Genomic DNA, 23,664 nt, shown 5'->3' on the forward strand with positions numbered 1-23,664 from the left:
TACTTTCTGCATCGTAATGAATTCCGGACAGTTTAAATTCTAAAACCGAAACCACGGAAGGGTGCAATTGTGACACCTTGCCGTCGCGCGACCATGAAGCGAGTGTCCTTATCAAGTCACAAGCTCACCGAAACGCTGTAAACTCGCATGTTGGCTTCTTTTACATGCAGTGCGCGAGCTTGACGGACCTGTTCAAAAGTGCTGATCATCTAGCTCAAGGTCACAATACACTGCGACCACATTGATATGCATCAATGACAGCGTCCCAAATGAGAAGGAAAAAAAATAGTCAGTGGCGACTTAGCAGTAAATACAAGAGAAATGCGTTCGCATTGTGTCGCGCCTCCTTCGCTTTGCAGATAATTTCCGCTCAATCGACGCACGTCCTGCCTTGTCGAGGAGCGAAGGGCAACTGACCGTGGTCTTGAGCACACTGAGGCTACGGCACCACGGCCTACTTCAGTGTCACTGCCGTTTCCCTCTCTCGAGCGCCCATGCACAGATAGCTACACTGCCCTCCTCCCTCCTTCCCTGCTCCGACTGGCTCCTGACCGCCCATGCTCTTGCAAGTTCCCCAATCCCTCTATACTTGCACCACCTGACCGGCTTCACATACACATTTATTCCCACCATGCATTAGAATAAAAGAGCAGCTCACGGTTTCATGCACGAGGCCACGCCACACAAAGTGTGCGCAAGCGACAGAAGAAAGGGGACAGATAAGCGGGAAGCGCAGTCCGGCCTCTGGCTCGGCTAGCTAGCTAGCTGCCGTCGGGTGAAAAAAGTAGTGCAACGTTGCTGCCGACGTTGCCTTTCTCCTGGTATTTTTGAAGTCGAGATATCCAGGGTTCGGCGCAAAAAACTCATCGGTATAACTGGTAAAAAAAAGAAATCCATGGGTCGTCGCCATGACCGGCCAAAAATTTCGACTGAACCGATATTTCGAGATATCAGGGATCGCGTTAACAAAGGGTTACTGTATTTAAAGGCTGGATGGGCCAAGAATGCACACACACACCGACATCACACACATAGTGCCAAAGTTGTCTGTTCGGCAAGACAGCAGCCGTCACATAGCTGGTAGACAATGTGTTCACTGGGTGAAGTTCACAAAGAATGTGAAGTGTATTAAAATGTGCTACTTCACGAACTTGGCCGGCGAGTTAGGTGCCCCATATATCCAAGTGACCGAGCAGCCATTGAAGCACAGATGCGTCCTTTTGCAATCACATCGTGATGCACTCTCCCATCCAATACGAGTTGCTCACAAGACCGACAGTGAGTCGTAGAGGGTTGTTGATTAAATATAAAAACTGGCATCTCGGTGTGCAACAAGCTCCAAATAATTCGACATCATGACACGAGGCATTTTGTGTTAGATGTCGCCCGATCTTGACGGGATAAAAACTGCACCGGTGGAGCTGGTCAGGGTCGGCAAACGATTGGCAGACCTGTGAATTCAGTCAAAGTAGGTGGAGCGACTTGCTGAAAGGCTAAAGTAGGCAGGTCAGCTTTCTTCTGTGTGCACTACCAATGCCAAAGGCAAGAGAGATTCACGCGAGTGCAGAGTAGCTGAAGAAGGGAGAGGGGCACCCATAATATGTGAGGGTTGCACAACATACAAGCCAACACTACTCAATTTTGCTATTGGAGCAGAACGCTGCCACGAAAGAGGAGGTCGGTTGCAGGAGACGTGGAAAATTTTGAAAGTATGCAAATTATTATGGAGATCACGAAAGGGTTGAACAACATTGCACTCAATTGGGGCATTTCATGTCAAACTGCCATCACAGTAGACAAGAAATAAACACCAAGTGTCTGATGGTTTTCTTACTTTTCAAAAGCCTGCTGCTGATGTTGGTTCTGTTTGCAATGTTGTACGCCATTTCAAGTCCGAGACGAGCATGTAACACCGCTACATAATAGAAGCACAGCTGGGAGACAACATACAACATCACATTATCTGGTCCAAAGAACATTTTATTTATTCTATCCAAAAGACATCACTTTCAGACACAAAACCACAGAGCAAAGAAGGTGATTCGGCTTAAATTTTTCTCTGGTATCTACAAGACCGATATAATAGTGCAGGTCGCGCAGTGCCTTGGCATAAAAAAAAAAAGAATGTCAAGTGCACAGACCGCTTTTCACTTCAAGCCTGACAATGAAAGGGGCCACAACTTGCTCAATGCGCTCCGTGGCAAAGCACAAGTACCACAGTGTATAACATAAGACCCGGGCGAGGCCTGCCCATTCGTCGGGCAAGACCAGGCAATACGTGTAGAGAGGGGTAAATGAAAAGCGCTCAAAGCGCTGGGCTTATGTACAAGCTCCGCATGACGGCTTTATTCTAGAAAAAAAAACTGGAGCCAACCGCGCCGATCGAGCCGCCAGCTGCGCGTACCTTGGCATTGCCGACTTCGTCCACTTGTGCACGTGCGTCGCGCCACCAAACTCGAAACTCGCAAGGTTTTACAACGTCCTGTCCATGCCATTCGCGCTTTTTTTTTTTGCTTCGCAACGCACTAGACACTCAAATTGTACTTGCCAGGGCAGAGAAAAAAAAAATCGCGTTGTCGTAGAACTACCGTTTCTGCGACTTGCCGCACCCTGCATCCGATGGCGTCGTCGTACTTCGCTACAGTAGTTTGAAGCACCGCAGTAGTGCTGAACTGGTTATATACATCAAACTTACGCAAACTATGTCCATGAGAGAAACAAAAAAGGAAAAAGCAAATGAATATATAAGGAGGCAGTCGACGTGCGTGCTTCGACAGGCTCAGTGGACCGGCTACGAATTTGCTCGGTCTGCAACGTCACCGTAGTAATCCATGCTGATTAATGAGTGGACTGTACATGTGAATATGGAGACGCGTGACAGTCGGGAGAGAAATCAATCCACAAGCCACAAGAAGACTGGGCACAAACCCTTTTGTTTCTTCGAGGCCGTACCTGGCCAACACTCTTGCAGAACACACAAAAAACACGCAAAGCTGACGAAACCTTTGTACAGGCGTGCATTCGCTGTCTTTGTAAAGGTGCAATGTAGCAGAGAGAAAAAGAAGGGGTAAAAAAAAAAGCGAGCCTGGCTTGTATCTACAGCCATTGCCTTAGGTAATGCAGTGCTACATTTACGTTTACAATAAGCATTAAATTACATTTCAGTCCTTTCAGCCGGCTGTCACTTGCCAGCCATTTACACTGACCGAAACAAGGCCCAACGAGTGCTTTTGTATATAAACACACACAAGAAAAATAGTCACTTTAAAAATAACTCAAAAATTATGTTAACCAAAAAATAACTTTTCTTCTCGGTCACAAATGTTTTGGCCAGCAGTAACAATAGCCACTGCTTTCATAGGGAAGCACTAAAAAGGAGGGGGAAAAAGAAAAGGATATAACAAGATGTGCATCACCCTGACGCATAGTAGCCACTGTGCACTCGAATGTTCAATGCAGCAACATAATGTTAGTGTCGTATGCGCAGTTCATTGCACGACGCTGTAACCACGGCAACGTGGTGCGATGAGCAGTTTGCGCTGATGACACCTCCTTCCACCGGACTGCAAGCCCACCGTCGTCTGGTACGACTTCGTAATAATGGCCTGCTCGCACTTCTCGGGGCACAGATCTGGTGTTGGGCAAGTTCCGTTTCGCACCCGCATGGCACCTAAATCCTCAATCCAAAGCCGATCCAACTCAAGCCGTCTCGATGCCTTCGTCTTGTGTGTGCACTACCATGGCCGACTGGTCCATGGCCAACAGTGCCTGCACTGTTTCGATGGGGATGCTACCATCGCTGGGCACCTGGGAAGAGGGGCAAACGGAATCAGTGTTTACGGTGTACCAAGTCGGGTGCAATAGGCCACTTCTGGTGATACACAGATTTGATGAGTAGAGAAGCATTTCGATAATCAGTGTTTCAGCAACAGGTACTGATAAGCTGGTTGGTAATTCATGATTTAGCAGCGCACTTGAAAAACATGGACACACACAAAGTGCTGACATATATATCAGTCCTTCGTCTATGTAATCTTCTTCATTCTCGTTTATTTAAAGTGCGTTGCAAAGTTGCAAATCGTGACATCATTTACTTGTCATTTTTAAAAATCAGAGTTATATTGCGGAATGTAAATTATGCACTTATTTCAAATATGAGGTCGATTTTTGTTCATCTGATTTATTTCTGCATTTGTTTCTGCAACTTTATGCATTTCCTTCACTTAGTTCTCAGAAAAATTTTGGGAAAAATCATGAGGTCTTCAGATTGACCCAAAAAATCTTGCAAGACCAACTTTACTGCTCTGTCTATCCTAGGAAAAGACTTGCAGGACTTTGAAGTCGACGCTCAGAATGCCTTTCTACAAGTTTTCAGCACCGTAACCAGTAAAATTAATAAGCTCCCATGCATTTTAGCCGCAACTTTTTCAAAACTTGTATCAACACAAAATTCAGATCAGCTGCGAGCATTGGGATTTCACTCTAGCTCCTAAAACGAAGTTATAACGAAGTGCTGAGACGACCCACTTGGAGTGTGGTGGTCCCGTCGGGGTTCTGCACGATGACCACGTTGCCCAGCGCCGTCGTCTGCTCTTCCTCTGGTGTCTCCAGCTGCACCAGGCTGCCCTCGGCGTCCTCGTAGGCGCTCACGATCTGGCCGTCGGGGAGCATGTACTGCCGTATGACGGGCTGCGTTGCCATGGCGGTGCCGTTGACGGCCTCCCCGTCTTCCGCGCAGACCACCTGCATGTTGAGGCAAGCAGCAACCGCAGTGTAAAGCAGTGCAGAAGGCAGGAAGGGAAGAGTGCAGTCACCGATCAATAATTCGGACAGCTTTGCAGCACTGTTGCTCACCCTGTAAGAATAATGTACAAGGACGACTGACGTTCCAGACTCCCTCTGCATGGCGATATGCTACTTTGGCTATCGAGATGGGCAGAGCATGCGATGCTTCTGTTTTGACACGTTGCCAGCACCACCTCAAAACCAACAATGAAAGATGCTACCAACCGTGCCCAAGCCATGGGACAAGCCAAGCCACGCGACAAGCTAAGCCAAGCCGCTAAATTGTTAAGGCTGCGTTTGGATGTTTGGCACGTCCAGAATTTCAGAATTGTATGTGTACCTCGCATGCACTGAACTTCTTCAAAAATAGTGACACATTCTCGAACAACTTACCTGGTTGCTGTTAAAAATTTTTGTCACTCAACACCATCAAGCAGCTTTAAATGGTGCCAACTCCGCGGTCAATGTCTGTACCGAGGGCACCAATCAATTGAGCAAAGGGCTAAATAGCGACTTTCGCGAAAAAACCCTGTCATCATTCGACTGTCGGAACACGGCCAATGCCTGTTTATCTAGACAGGTGACAGACATTTAGTGCATGCACTTGTCTAACTGTAGCTACAACATGACAGTGGTTGAAGTACAGGCCACATGTAGCACATGTGCATTCAGCAACACATTGGCAAGGTTGTTTTTTTTTTACACTTGCTGCGCACTTATTTTCTGGCAAATCCATTATTTTCCATCACCAGACATTTGCCTTTGGCGACTTTGAGTTCTCGCACCGACCAGCCAAGTCCCAACTCCGTTAAGACAACCGTGGCTGACCTGGGTGATCTCGTGCTGAGAGTCATCGTTGCCATGGCTCTCGACGACCTGCACATCCGCCTGCTTTTGGCTTATTGCTGTGGCTTGCGGCTCCTCTTCTGGCTCGGCTGGAAGCATGGCGTCGGCTGCTTCTGTAGCTTCGGGGGGAGTCGCCGACTCCTGTTTGGTGATGGTGACCGGTGCTGCTGCAGCTGGTGACACCTCTGCCGCTGGTGGCGGCGGGGAGCTCTCGGACGAGGTCACCACACGGACGAAGTTGCGGTTTAGCAGCGACTGGCCAGGCAGGATCTGAACCTGAAAATTTGGAGATTGAATTGATGCGTGCTTGCATGAATGAATCAGAATGAATTTATTCAAAACTGACATTGGGATGACATTGGGAGAATTAGACTGAAAGCTTGAAGGAAGGCTTGACAAAGGACGGTGCTCCCTACAAGAGGCACTGTCTTTGTAGTCACTCAAATGTCCGACAGTATTATGGCAAGAGCAGTGACAACAAAATAAATAAGAATGCTGACACAATACAAGTATCATACAATAAAGTTCATGCGCAGTCGAACCCATTTGTGACAAACTCGACAGTTCATTACGTGACTACACAGAAGGTGATCACGTTGGAGCAGGACATTACGACTGCGATGCTTTGATACTCACCCTGGTTCGTTCGGTCGCCTCCTATGCTGTTACTCATTCTGACAATCGATGTAGCAGCATAGCAGGCAACCGTGAAAGCCGGAGGGAGTGTTAAAACATTGCAATGTGCTGCTTCCACCTAACCGCCTTCTATACCATGACATCACGGCACAGTAACCTCCCGGTAAACGAAACCAAAACTGGCTGTAGAAAAGCTATCATATTAAATTATTTAGGGTGATCTGCTGCTTGCCAGTATTTTTCTGCGGTTTAGAAGTCCTGGACCTTTATCTAACCCCTTTCGTGCCTTGGACAAGCTGGGTTCGTCCACGCATTTCTGGTAAGAAACTGCCAAGGACCAGCCCAGCTTGCCGACGGTACTTCTTCATTTTCCAGCAATGCCACAAACGAGCTGGTTCGTCTCAGTGCTTTGTCATGCTCCTGGCAGATGGCAGCACAGCATTTGTGGGACATTGCAAGCAGGAGCGAGTTTGTTCTGGCGGAGGAAGTAAAACAAGTTGGCAACCGGGGTCTTTAAAGATGTTGCTGCTGGCAGTTAGAGCTTCTTCAGGAAAAAAACAAAAAGAAAGAAAAAAGAAAGAAATGCTGATTTCAGCAATGAGTCAAGAGGTTCCAAAGATGGCGGTGTGCTCCTCATTGAGTGAAGAAGACTTCAATATTTTCTATGCACTGAGATCGCCTTCCAGGAGTGAGCATCGCATGGTATATGGCATACTGCTGTTAAGCTTCTGATTTGCAATAATGGTTAAGAACTTGAACACATAAACCCTTAAACACTGTCTGCATTCTTTTCGTAAAAACATTCTAAGAAATTTGGCCGTCTTTTTGGCGAGAATTCAGGACGATAGAGAGTGCACGGAAGAGGTCAATGCGAAAAATGAATAGTCAAAAATGTTACACCGGTACTCCTTCAAAATATCTTATAAAGTGTTTCCAAACCACTTGCAAAGTGTCATCCTCTTGGATGAGAAGAGCTTGTTGCAAAGTCTCTTAAAACAAAAGTAAAGGTGTCGCCAAAAGTCAACTTACTTTGAGACTTACCCTTGGTTCGCATGCCTTCTTTCTCTAGAACAATGACCACAATAATAAGTTCATACTTGAACGATTTGTTTGTTTATTCACTTCATTAACATACCACGTCTAATATCCCTCGACGAAGAGCAGTGTCATGGTAAGGGCAAACTGCTTGATGCAAGTGACAACACCACATGAGAAAATTTGAAGAAACAAACACGCTTATTGGGCTGAGTCAATTACTACTGTGCATAATATTTGGCATGATATGCATAGGATCACTTGCACGAGGGGAAGAAACCTTTACCCAATGGTATGATGAATTTCATGACCATTTCTCTGCCCATTCAAGGCTACAACACTGGCAGTTGCTCTGGCTAGTGAGCTCCTGGCAGACAAATTCAAACAATATTAAAAAATCAACTCATAAATGTTGAAGCGCAAAAAGATACACTGACCAAGATAACTGAAAACGTGAGGAGGTTACGGGAGCCTTGCTCGCAGTTTGTGAACAAGGCCCCCGTACGGGGAACCAAGAAATTGAACAAGGCTCCCATATGGGTAGCCGGAACGTCCTCACGTTTTCATGCCTACGTAAGCAGTAGTGCCGTCTCATGAATTTGTCTTTTCAGTCTTTTAGTAACCACTACTCGTACCGGAGGAGTGCCGTGGAGGTGCTGCCGGTGGGGGCAGAATTGATTGAAGCCGCAAGCTTTTGCGTTCAAACTAAGTGAGTTTTCCTTCGATAGCCCCCCCATGTATGGTTTCTCACTGGTACTTCCCACTGCATTCCAATCAAGTGGCTAGTCAAATAAACCAAAGTCAAATTAACAGGAGTAGACTACACATGTAAATACGCTCTAAAGGTACAAAGCACTTTAGACAGAACCCCTAGAGTTGGCAGGCAGGAGTCCCCAAAAGTTCACCTTGTGCAGCTGCGACTTGCCAGCCTGCTGGACGAACTGAAAGGTCTCCGTGTGTCCGCTCATCGTTGCCCTGACCGCGGTCGTCACGGGCGTCGCTGTGGCTGCGGCGGTGACTGCCGTGACGGACGCGGGGGCTGCAGACTGGGCATCCTCGTCGTTACCGTTCGTCACGGCCTCGTCCGACACGGGCAGACCGGCAAACTCGAGGTTTTCGAGCATGTTTTCGGACAGGCTGTCGCTGTTCAGCGTCGCCTCGATGATGCCGTCCACCTTGGCCGCCTCGCTCTCTACACCGCTGCCCCTGCGCGGTTAGTGGTCCGTCACACACACAGTTTCCAACATTAATACACATCGGGTAAGGCGCCACAATTTCCAGCGATTAAAAAAAAAAAAAACAAACCAGAAAGCTTAAGGATGAAATCGGGCAGCCAGGAAACTTGCTGAACTTTCAACTGTTGTAAGGACGTACCTAAGTTTGTTCTGAGCACACACCTTTCTTTGGATACACACCCACTTTATTAAAAATGGTATAACTTTAGAAGCAGCACGCAAGCAGTGGAAAACTTGAAACAGCAGAGACCTAACGACATCGTTTCCAGATCAGTGAATTTATCAGCGAGTTTGCCGCTGCCAATTTCGCCTGCTTCGGGAGCTTGTCTAAATAAACCTACTCAAAGACGGTACCCTTTTGACATGTCGCAACTTGTACTGCTACAAGATGGCGGTGGAGGTACTTCTCTTTTGCATGCATTCATTTGCAATCGTACGCCACCTTCGTCTTTCACCATTTCTAAAACATTTTTTTAAACCGAGTTTATTTTTCGTAAAACTTGACGCAACATTAGTAAGATCTAGGGCAAGCCGGAATTCGTAAACACAGCGAGAAATTCTGCAGAGTTGGCAGGTACGAGCTACTCACGTGAGCACAACGAAGGCGTCTTCGTCGTCCAGTCGTATCCGCTTGTTCGGCGGCAGCGGCTCGCCGTGCAGCGCGGCCACCATCTCCTCGGGCGTGACAAACTCCACGCCCCCGCCCGCACCGGCGACCGCGGTGTCTGTGGTGCTGGCCGGCTGGCTCAGGCTGCTCTCGCTCTCGGCGCGCGGCCGCTTACGGGCGACGGGCACCATCTTCGTGACCACCTCCTCCTCGCGGATGGCGTACAGGCCGGTGGAGATGCCGATCGCCTGGGCCACGCTCTCGTCCTCGATCTGCCCGTGCCAGAACAGAAGGGCAGGGCAGCATTGCACGAATCTCCGCACCAAATGTATCGAATATCCCAAAAATCTAATTGTAGATACCTGATTTGCAAACTGAATTACTTGAATGTTCTCCATTTGATTCAATTCACTGATATTCGCACACCCCTAAAATGTTCTCTTTCACGAATCTTCTTCCCCATTGCCGATTTCTTGATTCTGCCACAGCAAACTCATTTTCGTGTTTTCAACTGTGGTCACAGTAATATATTTTTTTTTTGGTAGCAAGCAAGCGGGGGGCACACCTTCATGAGTTGGTTGCCTGCATGAGCAGCCTCCTCGCCAGGCTCGACGGGCACCAGGCTCTCCTGGCTCAATGCCCGCATCTCCCGGAGCACCTCTTCCAGCTGGATCAGCATTTCTGGAATCTGTGGAGAGACACATTAAAACTCAGATGAGCTACGACTGCCAGACGCACTGTCAAGATCGGCATTTACATGAAGATGTCACACATTCAGCAACCCAACTTCACCACATCGGCCAAAGGAAGTTCCTTACAGGCATGCCTTTTAAAAGTTAGGCTTTCTCTGGACTTGGGCACCCGTATGAATGATACAGCTGTCACGTGGGCGACTTTCGACCGCAGTCGAGCTCAAGTGGGATCGAATTTCATGACTGCGATTGGCTCTTTTGCACAGGCTGACGAAGGGAGCGAATTGGAACCGAGAAATTCCGTCCGAATCGGTCTGGAGTGCAAATAAGAAGGCCCCGAGTGACTGGGGTATACCGTATATAGTACTCTCGTAATGAACACACCTGTATAATAAATGCGCCCCCAACTTTGCTCTTGAAAATTATTAATTTTTGTTTTCCCCCGGTTGCTTGGCCACTTCACGGAAAGAGCGACCGTGATAATGCTAAGCCTGTTCTTACTGCATGCTGGCCTCCAGTGCCGGTGCAAAGGCACCTCGCAGACTCAAGAGAGAGAAAAGAAAACGCAACTGGCACTCTGCAACAGTCACTTTGTGCAGTTTACCGACTTTGCTCTGGCGTATGTCTGACTTTACTCTAACATGCACGGCCACATGGCGCGGCCAGGTGCGGTGCACGGGAGAGTACAAGTGAAGAAGGGGCAACCGGCACTTAGTCAGTATAGTGAGCACACTCAGGCGTAGTGTTAAACTTGCGAGTCTGTTGCTCAGTTTTCTGCCTGTCTTCGCTGTGTGCGATGGGCCCCAAGTCGAGTTACACGCCTGCTGCAGCACAGAGAGTTAATCTGCGCACAAAACGGAGGAAACACCGGTCAGACACCGATAAACTTCGACGTGCTGATGAGCAGGACGCTCGAGGAAAGAGAGCACGCAGCGTGCTTGTCAAAACAACAGGTGTCAAAAAGCAATGCATCAACGTGACACTTGCGATAATGGCAAGCTGCCGAAAGCGGCTGCAAGGACGAGGTGTTGTGGATCCATGATGTGGATGAAGAGGCTAGCGACCAGGATGACAGGTCTGGTGGTTTCGATGCGGAGTTGAGTGCAATTAAAACGCTGTTATGGTTTGCAAATAATATATGTGTACTTTTACCACAAAATAAGTTAGCTAATGCATTTTTCAAATCATTACCATCTTACTGTTCAATCTTCTGAAACAGAAACTTGTCCCCACATAACAAATGCACCCTCGAACTTTGCTTAGTTTATTTTTTGAAAAAAAGTGTGTTCATTACGCCACTATGTATGGCAATACATGCAAAGTATTACATATCTCTGGAAGTCAAATAAAAGGATGGGTGATGTTCTTAATGAAACTGTAGGCCCTGCGCTGCACCGGAACCACATTACACGCAAGCACTTGTCATGTTGTCTCGTGACCGAGAAAGTTTCTTGACCATGTTCAATGCGTGCAGTGGAAGCCCTTTTAACCATCACCAAGCCACCGCTTACCTGCAGCTGAGGTGGGTCTCCCTTTTCGCACTTGGTGAGCAGAAACTCCCAGAGAGACACTGAGTCCGCAAGCCGCGGTAGGACCACTTCCATCAGCTCCTCCTCTCGGCAAGCTTTGGTCACCTGCAGCACAAAGAAGCCACAGGTGAAAACCGGGCCGTAACAACGTGCAAGATCAGTCTAGCTGGTGTTTTTCACTGCTGCTTCCTCATAGCGCACAAGTGAAACTCCTGTCACGCTTCTCTCATCACAGGGCCTTAGTGCAGAGGCACGACTCACGTGAACACATTGAAGGATAATGCAAGTCCCATGTTGTAAAAGGAGCTGCGACATAGTCGTCCAGTTATTCTAAGCTTATCATCGTAACCGAGTTGAAGTGCCGGTATGGTTTTAAGCACAAGAAAACTACACTGTTGGTGGACATAAAAATCCAAACTTTCAGCTTGAAACTGCTGCCTCTAAGCCCCTCTCAGCAATGACGACTGTCATTTTGGAATGGCTAGTGTGACGTCAAGAAGTGCGGAGCCTTGAGATCACTGCCTTGTCGTCTGCTCCAGAAACACGTGCGTACCCACAGCTTAGCTTCCTGGAGTGAAATGTAGGCAGCAGAACATTGCAGAGTTTGTAAGCCTGCCAGTCCTTTCCTCCCACACATTACATTTCGTGCGCTCTTTCAAAAATTTGCAAAGAGCAACGATCAACTCTGTATGGTGCGTATGCTCTGGCACCCAATGATGCAGCAAGGATGTCACCACTGCATTGTGCCCACAATTCTTTATTCACACGACAAAAATAGCACAAACGAGAAAACTCCCGCAGAAATTATCTTGGGCTGACGGTCGAGATGCACAAGCGAAAACAGAATCATGTGCACCGTGCACAATGACAACGCAAATCCATTTCATTTTGTCATCATTGCCAGACTGCTGTACGGTTCAATTGCAAGGTGAAAAATTCAAATACACATCTTCTATCGTATCAAATGCACATAAACTTTTGCCAGCCTGTTGTGGAATACGTCTGGAAGCTCGAACATGGGGTGCAACATCCCCACCTAGCTTTTGTACTTGCGTCTTTTCTGGCTTACCGAGCTTCCTCTCAAGGTAAGCCAAGATTTCTCGGTATCGTACAAGGTTTACTTACTAATACTATGGCTAAAAAAATATGTGAATTCTCTTTCACTTGTCCTGGTCCGATTTGGACCAGCTGCGCACATACTACGCTATGTCCTAAGCAAGCCCCACCCACCTCTCTGAGCCGAGCTTTCCGCCGCATGGAGGCCAGGTCGGCGTACCGGCCCCGCTGTGGTGCCGCCATGTACATGGCCGGGTTGTTGGTGCCGCTCGTCGGAGGTGTGTCCGTGGTAGTGGTGCTCTCCCCTGCTGCAATTTCGTCGGAAAAAGACGTCTCAGCATTAGTGGTGCCCGCCAAAACACGTTGCTAGCACGGTTCATGGGGCTGGTTGCTCGGCAATTACAGCGCAGCCCATCATTAAAGGGAACGCTCTAATGCACGGCTTTCACTGTGCTGGCGCTCTAGGCGCAAGTGCTCACTGAAGCTATATCAGTGCACTGCACAGGGTTACGGTTACGAAATGTCGACTCGAGAGAGGCAAAAAATTCACAAATGTTCTACATTCATGTGTTGCCTTTAACAGTTGACTGCACTGTACACAGCACAAGAGGAAGAAGATAGGGGTGGTCTTGATGTTTTGTTCTCAGTTCCACCCTCATCTATTCACACGATATGTATTTGCAATGGCCCACTGAAAACCTTAAAAAGACGAAAAGAAGCTCCGTGTCTGGAAAAATAATTTTCCCTGCTAAGCCAGTGTCTTTAGCATCAGCCAAAGTGTGTACCATGTGCCTTCCAGAAAAAAATTTTAGAAAGTTGGCGGGAACTGGTTTTAAGCCAAGCTCCCTGTGGGTGTCTGGGAGAAACGCAGTTCTCTTTTAGCAACCATTCCTAAGTACAGAGCACAGAACAAAGATGGGCATATCTTCACCAAAAAATGCCTAGAGCAATGTAAACTTATGCCGAAGAAATATTTGATACCGCAAACATGTCCGACAGAAACCAGCCTATTGCACACACTTATACACCGAGACAACCTTATCCTGAAAGAAGTGTTGCTCATAGAAATTTGTTTCCAACCGTGAACAATATGGTCACGCACCAATGCTGTTTTGCGACTGCATATCGGCGTTGCCTGGCTTTGCATTTACACGAGCATGCGTGCATTTTCTTTCCAAGCCATTTTCACCGTGCATCAACACAACTTTGCGTCGTATTTTGGGGAAAATGTGCCCTGCGCTCCCTGGGGGTCATCCACTGTCACTAGACTGCGTTTACGAGCCAACATGCACACATGTTCTAAACCCCACTTTGCTGCACATCGAAGACACTCCTGCTTCATTCAACGCCTTCTTTCAACCCTCTGCCTCCTCCGCATTTAGTGCTCACTTCATATGTGAAAGGGAAAAACTGCCATCCACCTGACTGTAGCGCAAAGCTACAAAGAAAAGTCATACGGATTTCTCAGAAAGAAAGCTTGGCAGATGAAGAAAAAAATTTCTCCTGGTCCGGGGATCGAACCTGGGATCGACACCTGTCAGGGGCAGCTGCTCTACCGTCCGAGTGAACAAGGAGGCTAGTCTCTAGAGGTCAAATTAATCAATAACATGAAGTACAGGGACGCTGAATATAGCAAATGAATTCTGCGGATGCCCACAAATACAGGTTCTGCTGTAGCTTTACGCTAGTCGGGTGAATGACAATTTTTTCTTTCCATGAGCCTTCCTCCATCTAGCGAGCTTTTGTAGGACTGATTTGTTATTTTGTACGAATTAGAATTTGCATCTCCACTCTTGAGTATAATGACCCTGATTGGCCCGAGCCACAGTTCCCATTATCTCTAGGACTGGCCTGCTGTGTAAGAGAGCATCCACCACCCACCAAGTAGCGGGAAAAGAGACAAAGAAAGTTTTGCTTAAAAAAAATTTTTCGATCATGAGGGGTTGAATCAAAGGGCTCCCATTTGGACCATGTCGGCCTCTTCTACCGTTGTCTGGGGTTTGCCACCATCGACATACCTGACGACTTTTTATAGTGCCCAAAAGAATGCAATACAAGTGTTGCTTTCAAGCGCGAAAAAAACTTCAGTGTTTAGCTGCTCAGTAATGTGGTAAGCTGGGCTAGTTGGTGATTAATCATCATACCTTGCTGGTGAAGCAGCACACTGACACAGACACGGCGAAGACACACAAGAAAAGACGACACTCGATAGTTGCGAGTGCAGCAAGTGTAGTCTTTTCTTGTGTGTCTTCATTGTGTCCGTGCAATGCTTCACCAGCAAAGTATGATGTTCAGCTGCTGCTGTATTTGATAGGAGCAAAATCAATGCTTTACCTTGGGCGACCATTTCGTCAACATCTGAAGGGTTTCCGTGGTCCGGGTACAGCCTGAGATGCCTGCAGAGCCCACCACGACCGATGTAGGACTTGGAACAGGTTGGACATTTGAAGTTTCGCGGCCTCCCGCCATAACCTGCAACAGGAGAGTCCAAGTTCTCATGCTGTGCTCGCAAGCAAAGAGTTAACTAATTCTTAGAACTGCAGCTTACAGATGCCCAGATTGAGAGTGGAAAGTTGGGCTAGTTGACTTGAGCATTAACATTCCGACAAACAGTTGCCAGCTGTCGAAGCACAGGCTAATGGACAGCACAGATGCTGACTATCAACTTTTGACTGATTGAAGGAAAATAAATATATACAGAGTTACGGTCATTGGCCATCTTTAGAAGGACACTAAAGAGGAAATTAAGTTGAGCTGTATTGGTAAGCATTAATAACCCTAATACTGAAGAAGAAAAAAAATAAAGGCACTACAACTGTGAGAGGTCGTTTAAGCCAGAAAAGATGCAGGAACAAAAGACTAGCCGTAAGGGGTTCCCGCACGAGCAGGCTGTGATGGCATAGATTTTGAGGCTCTCTGCTCAGGCCTAGTTAATTCTTAATCAAGAAATGTGGACTACTGCATTTTAAGGGAACAAGAGACTGAACTGTGCAAGTTTATAGAACTACTACTGTGCCACAGCGGCCTCAATACGAGAACACTTGCGAAATTCCTGATGTCGTGACTGGCGTAGCTTAGGTTTGGTCTGAAATTCAAGAAAGGTAAGCTTGGCCCTTACATTCTCTTCTGCAGTGGACAAAACATTGACTGCAAAACTAATGCAAATACAGTATTTAAACATTACCTTCTACATCGAAATGGAGTTAATCTTTCTCTTTAGCATCCCTCTAAAAATGTCCCGCATTATTCGTGTAACGTTTATTTCTTGAAAATTAAAAGGGAGTTGGTAGCACCTGTGTTGTCTGCATTCATGTGGTCTTGTAGCTAGTCTAAAGAAAGTGAAATGCAATGTTGAAATTTGACTAGCTGCGTAATACATGAGCATCCATTTCTAAAACCATGCTGCGATGGTGTGAAGAAGCTGATTGAATCAAGGTATTTGACCATTTCACTGTAAATGATGTGCTTAAATAGCCAGAATAAGGCAAAAATGCCTGGGATAAGGGAAATAAATGAAGGCTACGCTATGGGAACAGCAAGGCATCATATAATACAGCCCATAATGCTCTAAAGTAACACTTAGTCAGTGACCTTAACGCTCACAGATAAATACTTAAGCTTGACAGATATGCAGTGAGTGAGGATGCTGAGTGAACACACAACAGTACCCAGCAGTATATACTATGACAGTGCATGCATATAAACCACAAACCGATTATGATTCAACAATAATGAGTCAATAAATACCACTACTGCAGGCGATGTTTAGCTGTCTTACAAAAATGCAACAGGTCCACTCAATTCTGTTATTCTGACGTAAGCCTGTTTCACATAGCGATTTCAAGCCACGCATTTTCATAAATGCAGTACTTGCACATACAGAATTCCCACTCCCATTTTCACCTACATCAACTGTAACAGCTCTGGTTTCTGCATTTGCAAGCATCTAGCGCTAGACTTGCTTGCTGGCATAGGTTTGCAATAATCTGCATAAGATTTGCCAACCTAAGGCGACTTGCAACACTAGACCAAAGGGCGCAATAGACGTACAATCTGCTGCCTCTCAAACTGTACTGCTTTGCTATGAATAGCTGAAGACAACAACAGGCTGAAGACAACTGACAATTCATTCTGCTGCATCCTCTCCGACTTCTTTAGGGCACTTGATGCCCTAAACTTTAGGGAACTTCTTTAGGGAACTGATGCCCATAATGTTGCCTGCCCTAGAACAAGCTCATGAGTAGCACTCACTGTGACCACCGTAGATCAAGTAGCTGCATGACGAAGAATGACGATTTTTTTTTGTTAAGTACAGTTTGGCTGGTTCCGCTGCTCAACGCTTGCCAAAGTCGATGCACACAATAACATCTGTCCCAGAATGCTATTCCCCAAGTAGCACTAATTATGGCACCGCTGCAAATTGACGTCTCCAATCCCGTAGAGATCCTTTCGGCAACGCCAGCCAACGACTCACCGGTGAAGGAACGCCGGCTGCGATCCTCGTCGTCGCTGACCTGGTAGTCAGAGTAGCCACCGTCTGAGTCGTCGTACGGCTCATCGTCGAAATCCAGATGGTGGATGCGCTTGTAGTCCTTCACCATGTATGAGGGCGGCTTGGAGATTCTGCCCGAGCGTGTGCGTGGCCGATGCTTCTTCTTCTCCTCCTTCTCCTCGCGTGAGAGCTCAGGCCCGTCGCTACGCGGGTCGTCTTCTTCCACGACCCGCCTGGCGAGGCCCCGGCCACGCGGCCGACCCCTTCCCCGACCCGAGTATGAGCCCCGACCCCTGGTCGCTGTAGGCCTCGAAGTTGTCTGCTTGGAGCCCAGCTCCGATGGGTAGATGACCCGGTAGATGATGCGGGTGTTGGTCTGCGGGTTGAACACCACAGCCGAGCCGCCATTCTGGATGGCTCTATTCACCTGCGTGAAGCGATCAGGGACACTTCAATGCTGAATTCGTTTTTACTCTGTTCCAAGTTGACTTTCGTCATGTATCGATTGTCTGTCCAAGTGGCGTCTCATAAATATTGTCACGACAGACCAGCCACTCTGTGCAGTAAATAATGCAGTAAATCAGAAGGTGAGTGCAGTGTTTTTGGGCATGGAAGTAAACAATTAAAATCGAACCCCATGCCATGACCTGAACTAGGCTGACTGAGAAACCCCTCTCCATGTCTCTGAATCATACCTGCCAAGTGCTTGACTGCCATTTGACAGTAAATTGCACAGGTCACCCTCATTGTCTGACACACTAATTAACAGCTTGCTTTTTATTAATATCCACTTCACTACTTTAACACGCCAGAAGCTACATGTTCATCACAACTGCAGAGCGCTTCGATTTGGCATTTTAATTTCAGCTACAGCCATCAGTAACACATCTTTACCCTCTAATCCTTTCTGTTCTCTCTTTGCCTGCTATATTAACATCCTGTGTAAGAAGTCTACAACTGGTACAGCGCAACACAGAAAGTAAGAAACAAGCCAAACCAACCAGATGAAAGAACAGAGCACCGTCTTCCAACTTGTTTCTTCTTTTCTATGTTCTGCTGTAGCAGTTTTAGAATGAAATACCAACTCACCCAATCCTCAACCTCGGTGAACCTCTATAAGACCAAGCCATGGCAAAAAACTGAAGACAACCCAGTGAACCGAATAACTGGCACTCAGGAGTGCTAATTTTGTAGATGCGGGACCACAGCACCAATGAATCGAGAGTTGCGAATTCAACTCGCAATCTCAACAGTTGTCTCAATGCACCGCAGTTCTCCTTTAGTAATGATCTATGACTCAGCTACATCGTGTGACATCTAGCCACGAGCTGTTGACCCGAGCTCCTTTCACGTTAGGCCCTGAAAGTGCTCTATATTGCAATCCAGTTCTCATTTACCTATTTAGGTAAAACTGACATTCTGTGTACATATGAAGTCAGATGTGCAGGAAACACACACAAGGTATCAATCAACCCCCTGCCCATGCATAAGGAAGGGTTCCATGAATATGAGCAATAAACTCGCAATAGTCAGCTTTTGCTTGTGTGTCATGTTGTTTTACGTAAACTAACGGTCAGCCCCAAAAACACTCTGAAGAACCGACACCCGTTTGCCTGAATTTGTCGTAACGCTAACCAGCGTCCCATAACCCTGGAACATGAGCACATTCAACCTAAAAACCGGACCAAATGCCTCTGGAACTGCCACTGTGGTAGAAATGCTCGATGTACTCCTGCACAATGAACAAGAGCAATTCTATGCTCAAGCACAAGACAAGAAAAAAAAAGATAAAAAAAGGAAAGGAAGGATGTGCCAGCATTTGTGGTCATGCACTTTCCTGATCAGTCATGTTCTGTGCTGAGCTAGAACAATGCATGCCAACCAGGATCAGACCGGCTTGCTAACTTCACTTCGTGGTCAAACAAAAATGCAGCGCTTGGGCACTGAGAGCCACAAGAAAAAATCCAGACTGCCCTAAAATGCAGTACCATACAGGATCTATTACCATTGTGAATCCTGTGACAAGACAGTGTGTAACAGTCGAGTCAGATCATGGAGCTAGAGCGGTGCCATAATGCAGTGTGCCTGCAGTAGTGTAGGAATCTTGCAGACGGTGTAGCTACTATTCAAACAGCGTCAGTTAAGTTTCATTTCTGGACAACCACATTGGCAGCAGCATCATGAAGAGAAACCACCTCCTGATGTTCACAAATTTCTTCTGCTCTATATCAATAGTGTCCAAATTTTCCGATCATGTTATTTTACTCGATCAATCTGCTCCCTTAGTACTCATGGACAGGGCAATCGAGTGAAAGCTACAGGGGACGGAGCTTCCGCAAGTGTTACCACACCAAGTAATCCGGCAGAGTTTGACAGCGCTTTGGGTTTCGCACTTGGCTTGACGAAAAATGGAAAACCAGAAAAATAAGTCAAATTTGACATTCGGTGGGTTGTTTGTGTTATTTTGCTGTTAAAAATAAGGTGTTTATGCCTTCTCTTGTCCAGCTTAAAATATCGGAAATTAAAAAGGGGGAAAAATTTTTCAGACGGGCTCTTACTTGTGCGCATTTTGCCTCCGTAGCTTTTCCTTCATTGTCACAGATGGTTGTCCGCTAGTGTAGTCGTACGCACCTTCCCTTTAGGCTCACTATCCACTCGAGGAGAGAACAAAGTCCAGGGATCGCCTCACGCAGTATTTTCTTTCCTTTCTCTCCGTCCATACTCTCAAATGTGCACTGTCTGTCAACATCTCACTTTCTTCACCTCAACTACAGCTTATCCATTCTTCATTCAAGATGCAATGCCGACCCATTGTTAGCATGAGGAACTGCTGCAAATCACCAAGTTCTCCAGAACTTCTGCACTTCAAATTGATAAGGGCATGTGTTCTTGCCAACTGGAGTGCTTAACAAACAGTTGTCACTGTTAATTTTGGTGCAACCACGTCCCAACATTGAAAGCTAGCCTGTGAATATTGGGGACGATCTAGTAAACACACCTATGCAAGGCACATTGAAGAACAGCTAGGTGCAACAGTTGAACCAATGTGGAAAACATTAGACTGAGCTATATAGCTAGGATGCAAGCTCACAGGATGAAGTACTATCGACAAGCTATAAGCCATATGTCAGTAAAGAAAGGAGACAATGCAATATGCAGTGGCGGGAGAAAAAAAAACTTAGACAGGGATAAGTCGGTATGTCAGATAAAAACGCAGATAACATACTCTCAGCATCTTTTCGTTGTCTGCAGCTTCAAATAATGTTTGCTGGCAGGAATAGAATGGAAGGTTGTCACTCAGCACTGAACAACGCATCAGTAAGGAGGAACAGCAAAAAAGGTTTGATAATTGTAAAGTTTTCTTGCAGAAGTACAATTTTGTTGAGAGTTTTGCCTAGCACCATGACTGGATTTAGTGCATGCTCCATTTCACCAGCAATAAATCAACATTACACGTCATCAGAGGTAGCAGACTGAGTTGTACTCATTGGAAAGAATAGTAGCGTCATATGTTCTAATGTGTATATCATTATCATCATAACTATCACCTAATATTTTATATCCACTGCATCATAAAGGCCTCTTCCAGCGATCTCCAGTTACCTTTTCTTGTGCTACCCGATTCCAACTTGCACCTACAAATTTCCTAATTTCCTGCCACTTTTGAACACACTTCCCTCTCTTGGCACCCATTCTGTGACTCTAATGGTCCACTGGTTATCAGCCCTACGCATTACATCGCTTGCCCAGCTCTATATTTTTTTTTCTCTCTCAATGTCAACTAGAATATCAGCCATCCCCGTTTGCTCACTGGTCCACACCCCTCTCTTTCAGTCTTTTAAAACTACGCCCAATATTTTTCGTCCCATTGCACTTTGCGTGGTCCTTAACTTGTTCTTGAGCTTCACTGTTCAACCTCAAATTTTCTGTCCGATATGTTAGCACCAGTCGAATGCAATGATTGTACGATTTTCTTTACCAACAACAGTGGTATGATCCCAGTAGGATTTGGTAATGCTTGCCATAAGCACTTTAACCCATTTATTCTTCTGTAAATTTGTCTCATGATCAGGGTTCCCTGTGAATAGTTGACCTCGATAAGAGTGCTCCTGTACAGACTCTAGAGGCTGATCGACTATCATGAATTCTTGTTCCCTTGTGAGGCTATTGAACATAACCTTGGTCCTAAGTGTATTAATCTTCAATCCTACTCTTATAGTTTCTCAGTTAAGGTCCTAAATCATTTTTGCAATTTATCGGCAGTGTACATGTATATATGTGTATGCAGTGCATCGAAACAGCAGAGGTCACACAGCCAGCTGGGAGAAATGTGGGGCTCTGATGAACAGAAAGAACTGGAACAAGGAAAGTGTTGAGGTGTGTAGAAAAGATTACCAGTGGTTTATCAAAGCAAGAGAATGAACGCCAAAGTAAGAGGAATGAAGTCTGGAGTGGCAGAGAATTTGACTAGTGTCAGATGGAGAAATTTGCAAGTACAGAATGGGCTTGGTTAACACAGCAGGCATCCTAGAGGCAGTCACCATGACAACAGACTTACAAAGGCTGATAATCATTTGCTATCGCAAAAGAAGCAGCAATTAAAAGCACTCGCAAGTTTTAAACTATCATGCTGACCACAGCAGCAGTCCAAACCGTACTTCTTGGTCAGCAGATGTGCCTACAATAATATGCAATGTGCTCTGCTGGCCATGTACGATGAAATGGCTTAGGTAAGCAGCTTTGTCAACTTTGGTGATATCGCTTTGCATAGCACTAGTGTCAACGATAGCTTTGTAAATTGTTAAATACCCAGATGTGCAGATAACTAACGCTTGCAGCATGAATCGCGAGATCTTTTCGTAGTGCTGACATAAAAGAATGCCTAAAGGTCACCACAGATGCCTAAGACAATCGTGATGATTCAGTGTGACATTAGAATGTTAGCAGGCTCAGTCAATAGCATTTCAATGGCACCAGCTGGCTATGTGTACTGCTACGGCTCCCAGTTTGTTTCAGTTCGTGTTCACGCTACCAGAATGAATGGCAACGGTACTGACTAGATCCTTCTGCTCATTTCACAGGGCCACAGCATCCATATCCCCTCCTCCCCTGAACACCTGCGTTTTGACACGTGGAGTAGTAACGTGTGCACGACAGCAACGGTAAACCAAGCACGTGCAAAGCAGGCGAATGAATGAACCTGCACGTATACGAGGGCTCAAACCAAGCGCGGTGCATCCCAAATTCTAACACCGCTGTTGAACATGTGAGAACAGGGCACACAGACGCGCACGCACATCCTTTCCTTCCAGCTCGGCTGCCCAGAGGGCCACCGCAAGGCAGCCTCCCACACAACACGGCCAGCGCGGGAAAAACGAAGCACCACCGCACGGGACCGCGTATTCACCTGCTGTTGCTGCAGCACGTGGGCGATCTGCTGAAGCTGCTCCGGGGACAGCACCTGGGTCGAGTGGTACGTGTTGCCCTGCTGGATGATCTGTATCGGGTTCTCCGACGATCCCAGCGGCGCGGAGCTCTGCTTCTGCGAGGTGGCCGAGGCGGCCGGCTGGATCGTGACGGGGGCATCGGCGCTCTCCTCGTCGTCTGCTACACTGGGCGCGGCCGAGGCGTCGTTCTCGTCCTCCGCGGCGGCGGCGGCGGGCGACTGCTCGTCCGCCGCGGCAACCATGTCCTCGTCCTGCGGCTCCTGCGGTGCGGGCGACGGCTCGGCCTCAACCGCCATCGGTGTCGCTTCCTCGGCCTCGCCGACCTGCTCGCCGCCGTCGACCCCGCCGCCGTTCTCGGGCAGCTCTCCGTTCTCGGCGGCTTCGACGGGCGCGGCTCCTTCGGCGTCTTCCGCGGCATCCGCCGCCAAGTCCTGCGCCGCGAGCACGGCGGCGGGAGACACGTCGCCTCCCGCCGAGCTGTCGGCGGTGGCGGGATCGTGGGCCTCGGCGGCCGCCTCCCCGTCCACGACGCCGAGGAGCGCCGCCTTGTCGGAGATCTGGGCGTCTTCGCCGACCTCCTGGCGCAGGATGCCGTCCGGCAGCTCCTCTTCGTCGCCGCCGTGCTGCAGCCCCGCGGCGACGCTGTCCTCGGGCGCGTACGACACCTGATCATCGTACTCGCCTCCCGCCGACGCCTCCTGGAACGCCTGCTGCAGGATGTCAGCGGTCGAAACGTCGGCCGACACCGCCGGGACCGCGTCGCCGTCCAATTTGCCGTCGGCGACCACGGAGCTTTCGCCTTCGCCCGCGCTCGCGCCAACTACCATGAGGTTTTGTTGTTGTAGGTCTGCGTCCGCCATCTTGGCGCTCCGACGGGCGCCTGACTCGTATGACACCTATATCGTTTGTAAAACTGTCGCGCTCGCCGCTCGTTGCGCCAATTAATGAAGCGCACTTATCTTGCGGGCCGCCGGCACGGAGAAACGGGTCCTGGGAGTCGATGCCGAAAACCGTACGCGTTCTGCTATTTTACCGAGGTCAGCGCGAACATCCGCCATGACGCAGTTGCTGCGCCGTTCGTTCTTCACGAAACGACCCGAGCGCCAACTCGGCGCGGCAGGGGGCGCTGTCAGCGACTAACGAATTCGTGCCTCGATACATTATACGTAATTAACCTACAATATGATGTGAATAATGGCATTTGAATATAAAGGTGCGTGTATCGTACAATTGTACGCATGGTGGTTTTTCTTGATTTACCTCAAATCTTGAGCTTAGCTTCAAATTTTGTATTAACCGAGAGA

General features: G+C 47.5%; 1 protein-coding gene across 4 annotated transcripts; it reads right to left on the reverse strand.

Annotated features, from left to right (window-relative positions):
• Positions 1-1,959: 1,959 nt before the first annotated feature.
• Positions 1,960-23,524, reverse strand: LOC139050893 (uncharacterized). 4 transcript variants are annotated; one of them, XM_070527709.1, is made up of 12 exons: positions 22,321-23,524; positions 16,896-17,340; positions 14,756-14,893; positions 12,596-12,726; positions 11,348-11,470; positions 9,710-9,832; positions 9,127-9,416; positions 8,208-8,508; positions 7,297-7,332; positions 5,614-5,907; positions 4,528-4,743; positions 1,960-3,807 (listed from the first exon to the last, which is right to left on the reverse strand). In XM_070527709.1, the coding sequence occupies exons 1-12, from the start codon at positions 23,218-23,220 to the stop codon at positions 3,700-3,702; spliced, it is 3,105 nt and encodes a 1,034-aa protein (XP_070383810.1). In that variant the 5' UTR covers positions 23,221-23,524; the 3' UTR covers positions 1,960-3,699. The 4 variants fall into 4 exon arrangements, with proteins under 4 accessions (XP_070383810.1, XP_070383809.1, XP_070383811.1 ...); XM_070527708.1 differs by having other exon boundaries at positions 12,596-12,729; XM_070527710.1 differs by having other exon boundaries at positions 7,309-7,332; positions 12,596-12,729; positions 22,321-23,523.
• Between the last annotated feature and the right edge of the window lie 140 nt (positions 23,525-23,664).

The sequence above is a fragment of the Dermacentor albipictus genome, chromosome 10, assembly GCF_038994185.2.
Source record: "Dermacentor albipictus isolate Rhodes 1998 colony chromosome 10, USDA_Dalb.pri_finalv2, whole genome shotgun sequence".
NCBI classification, from domain to species: domain Eukaryota; kingdom Metazoa; phylum Arthropoda; class Arachnida; order Ixodida; family Ixodidae; genus Dermacentor; species Dermacentor albipictus.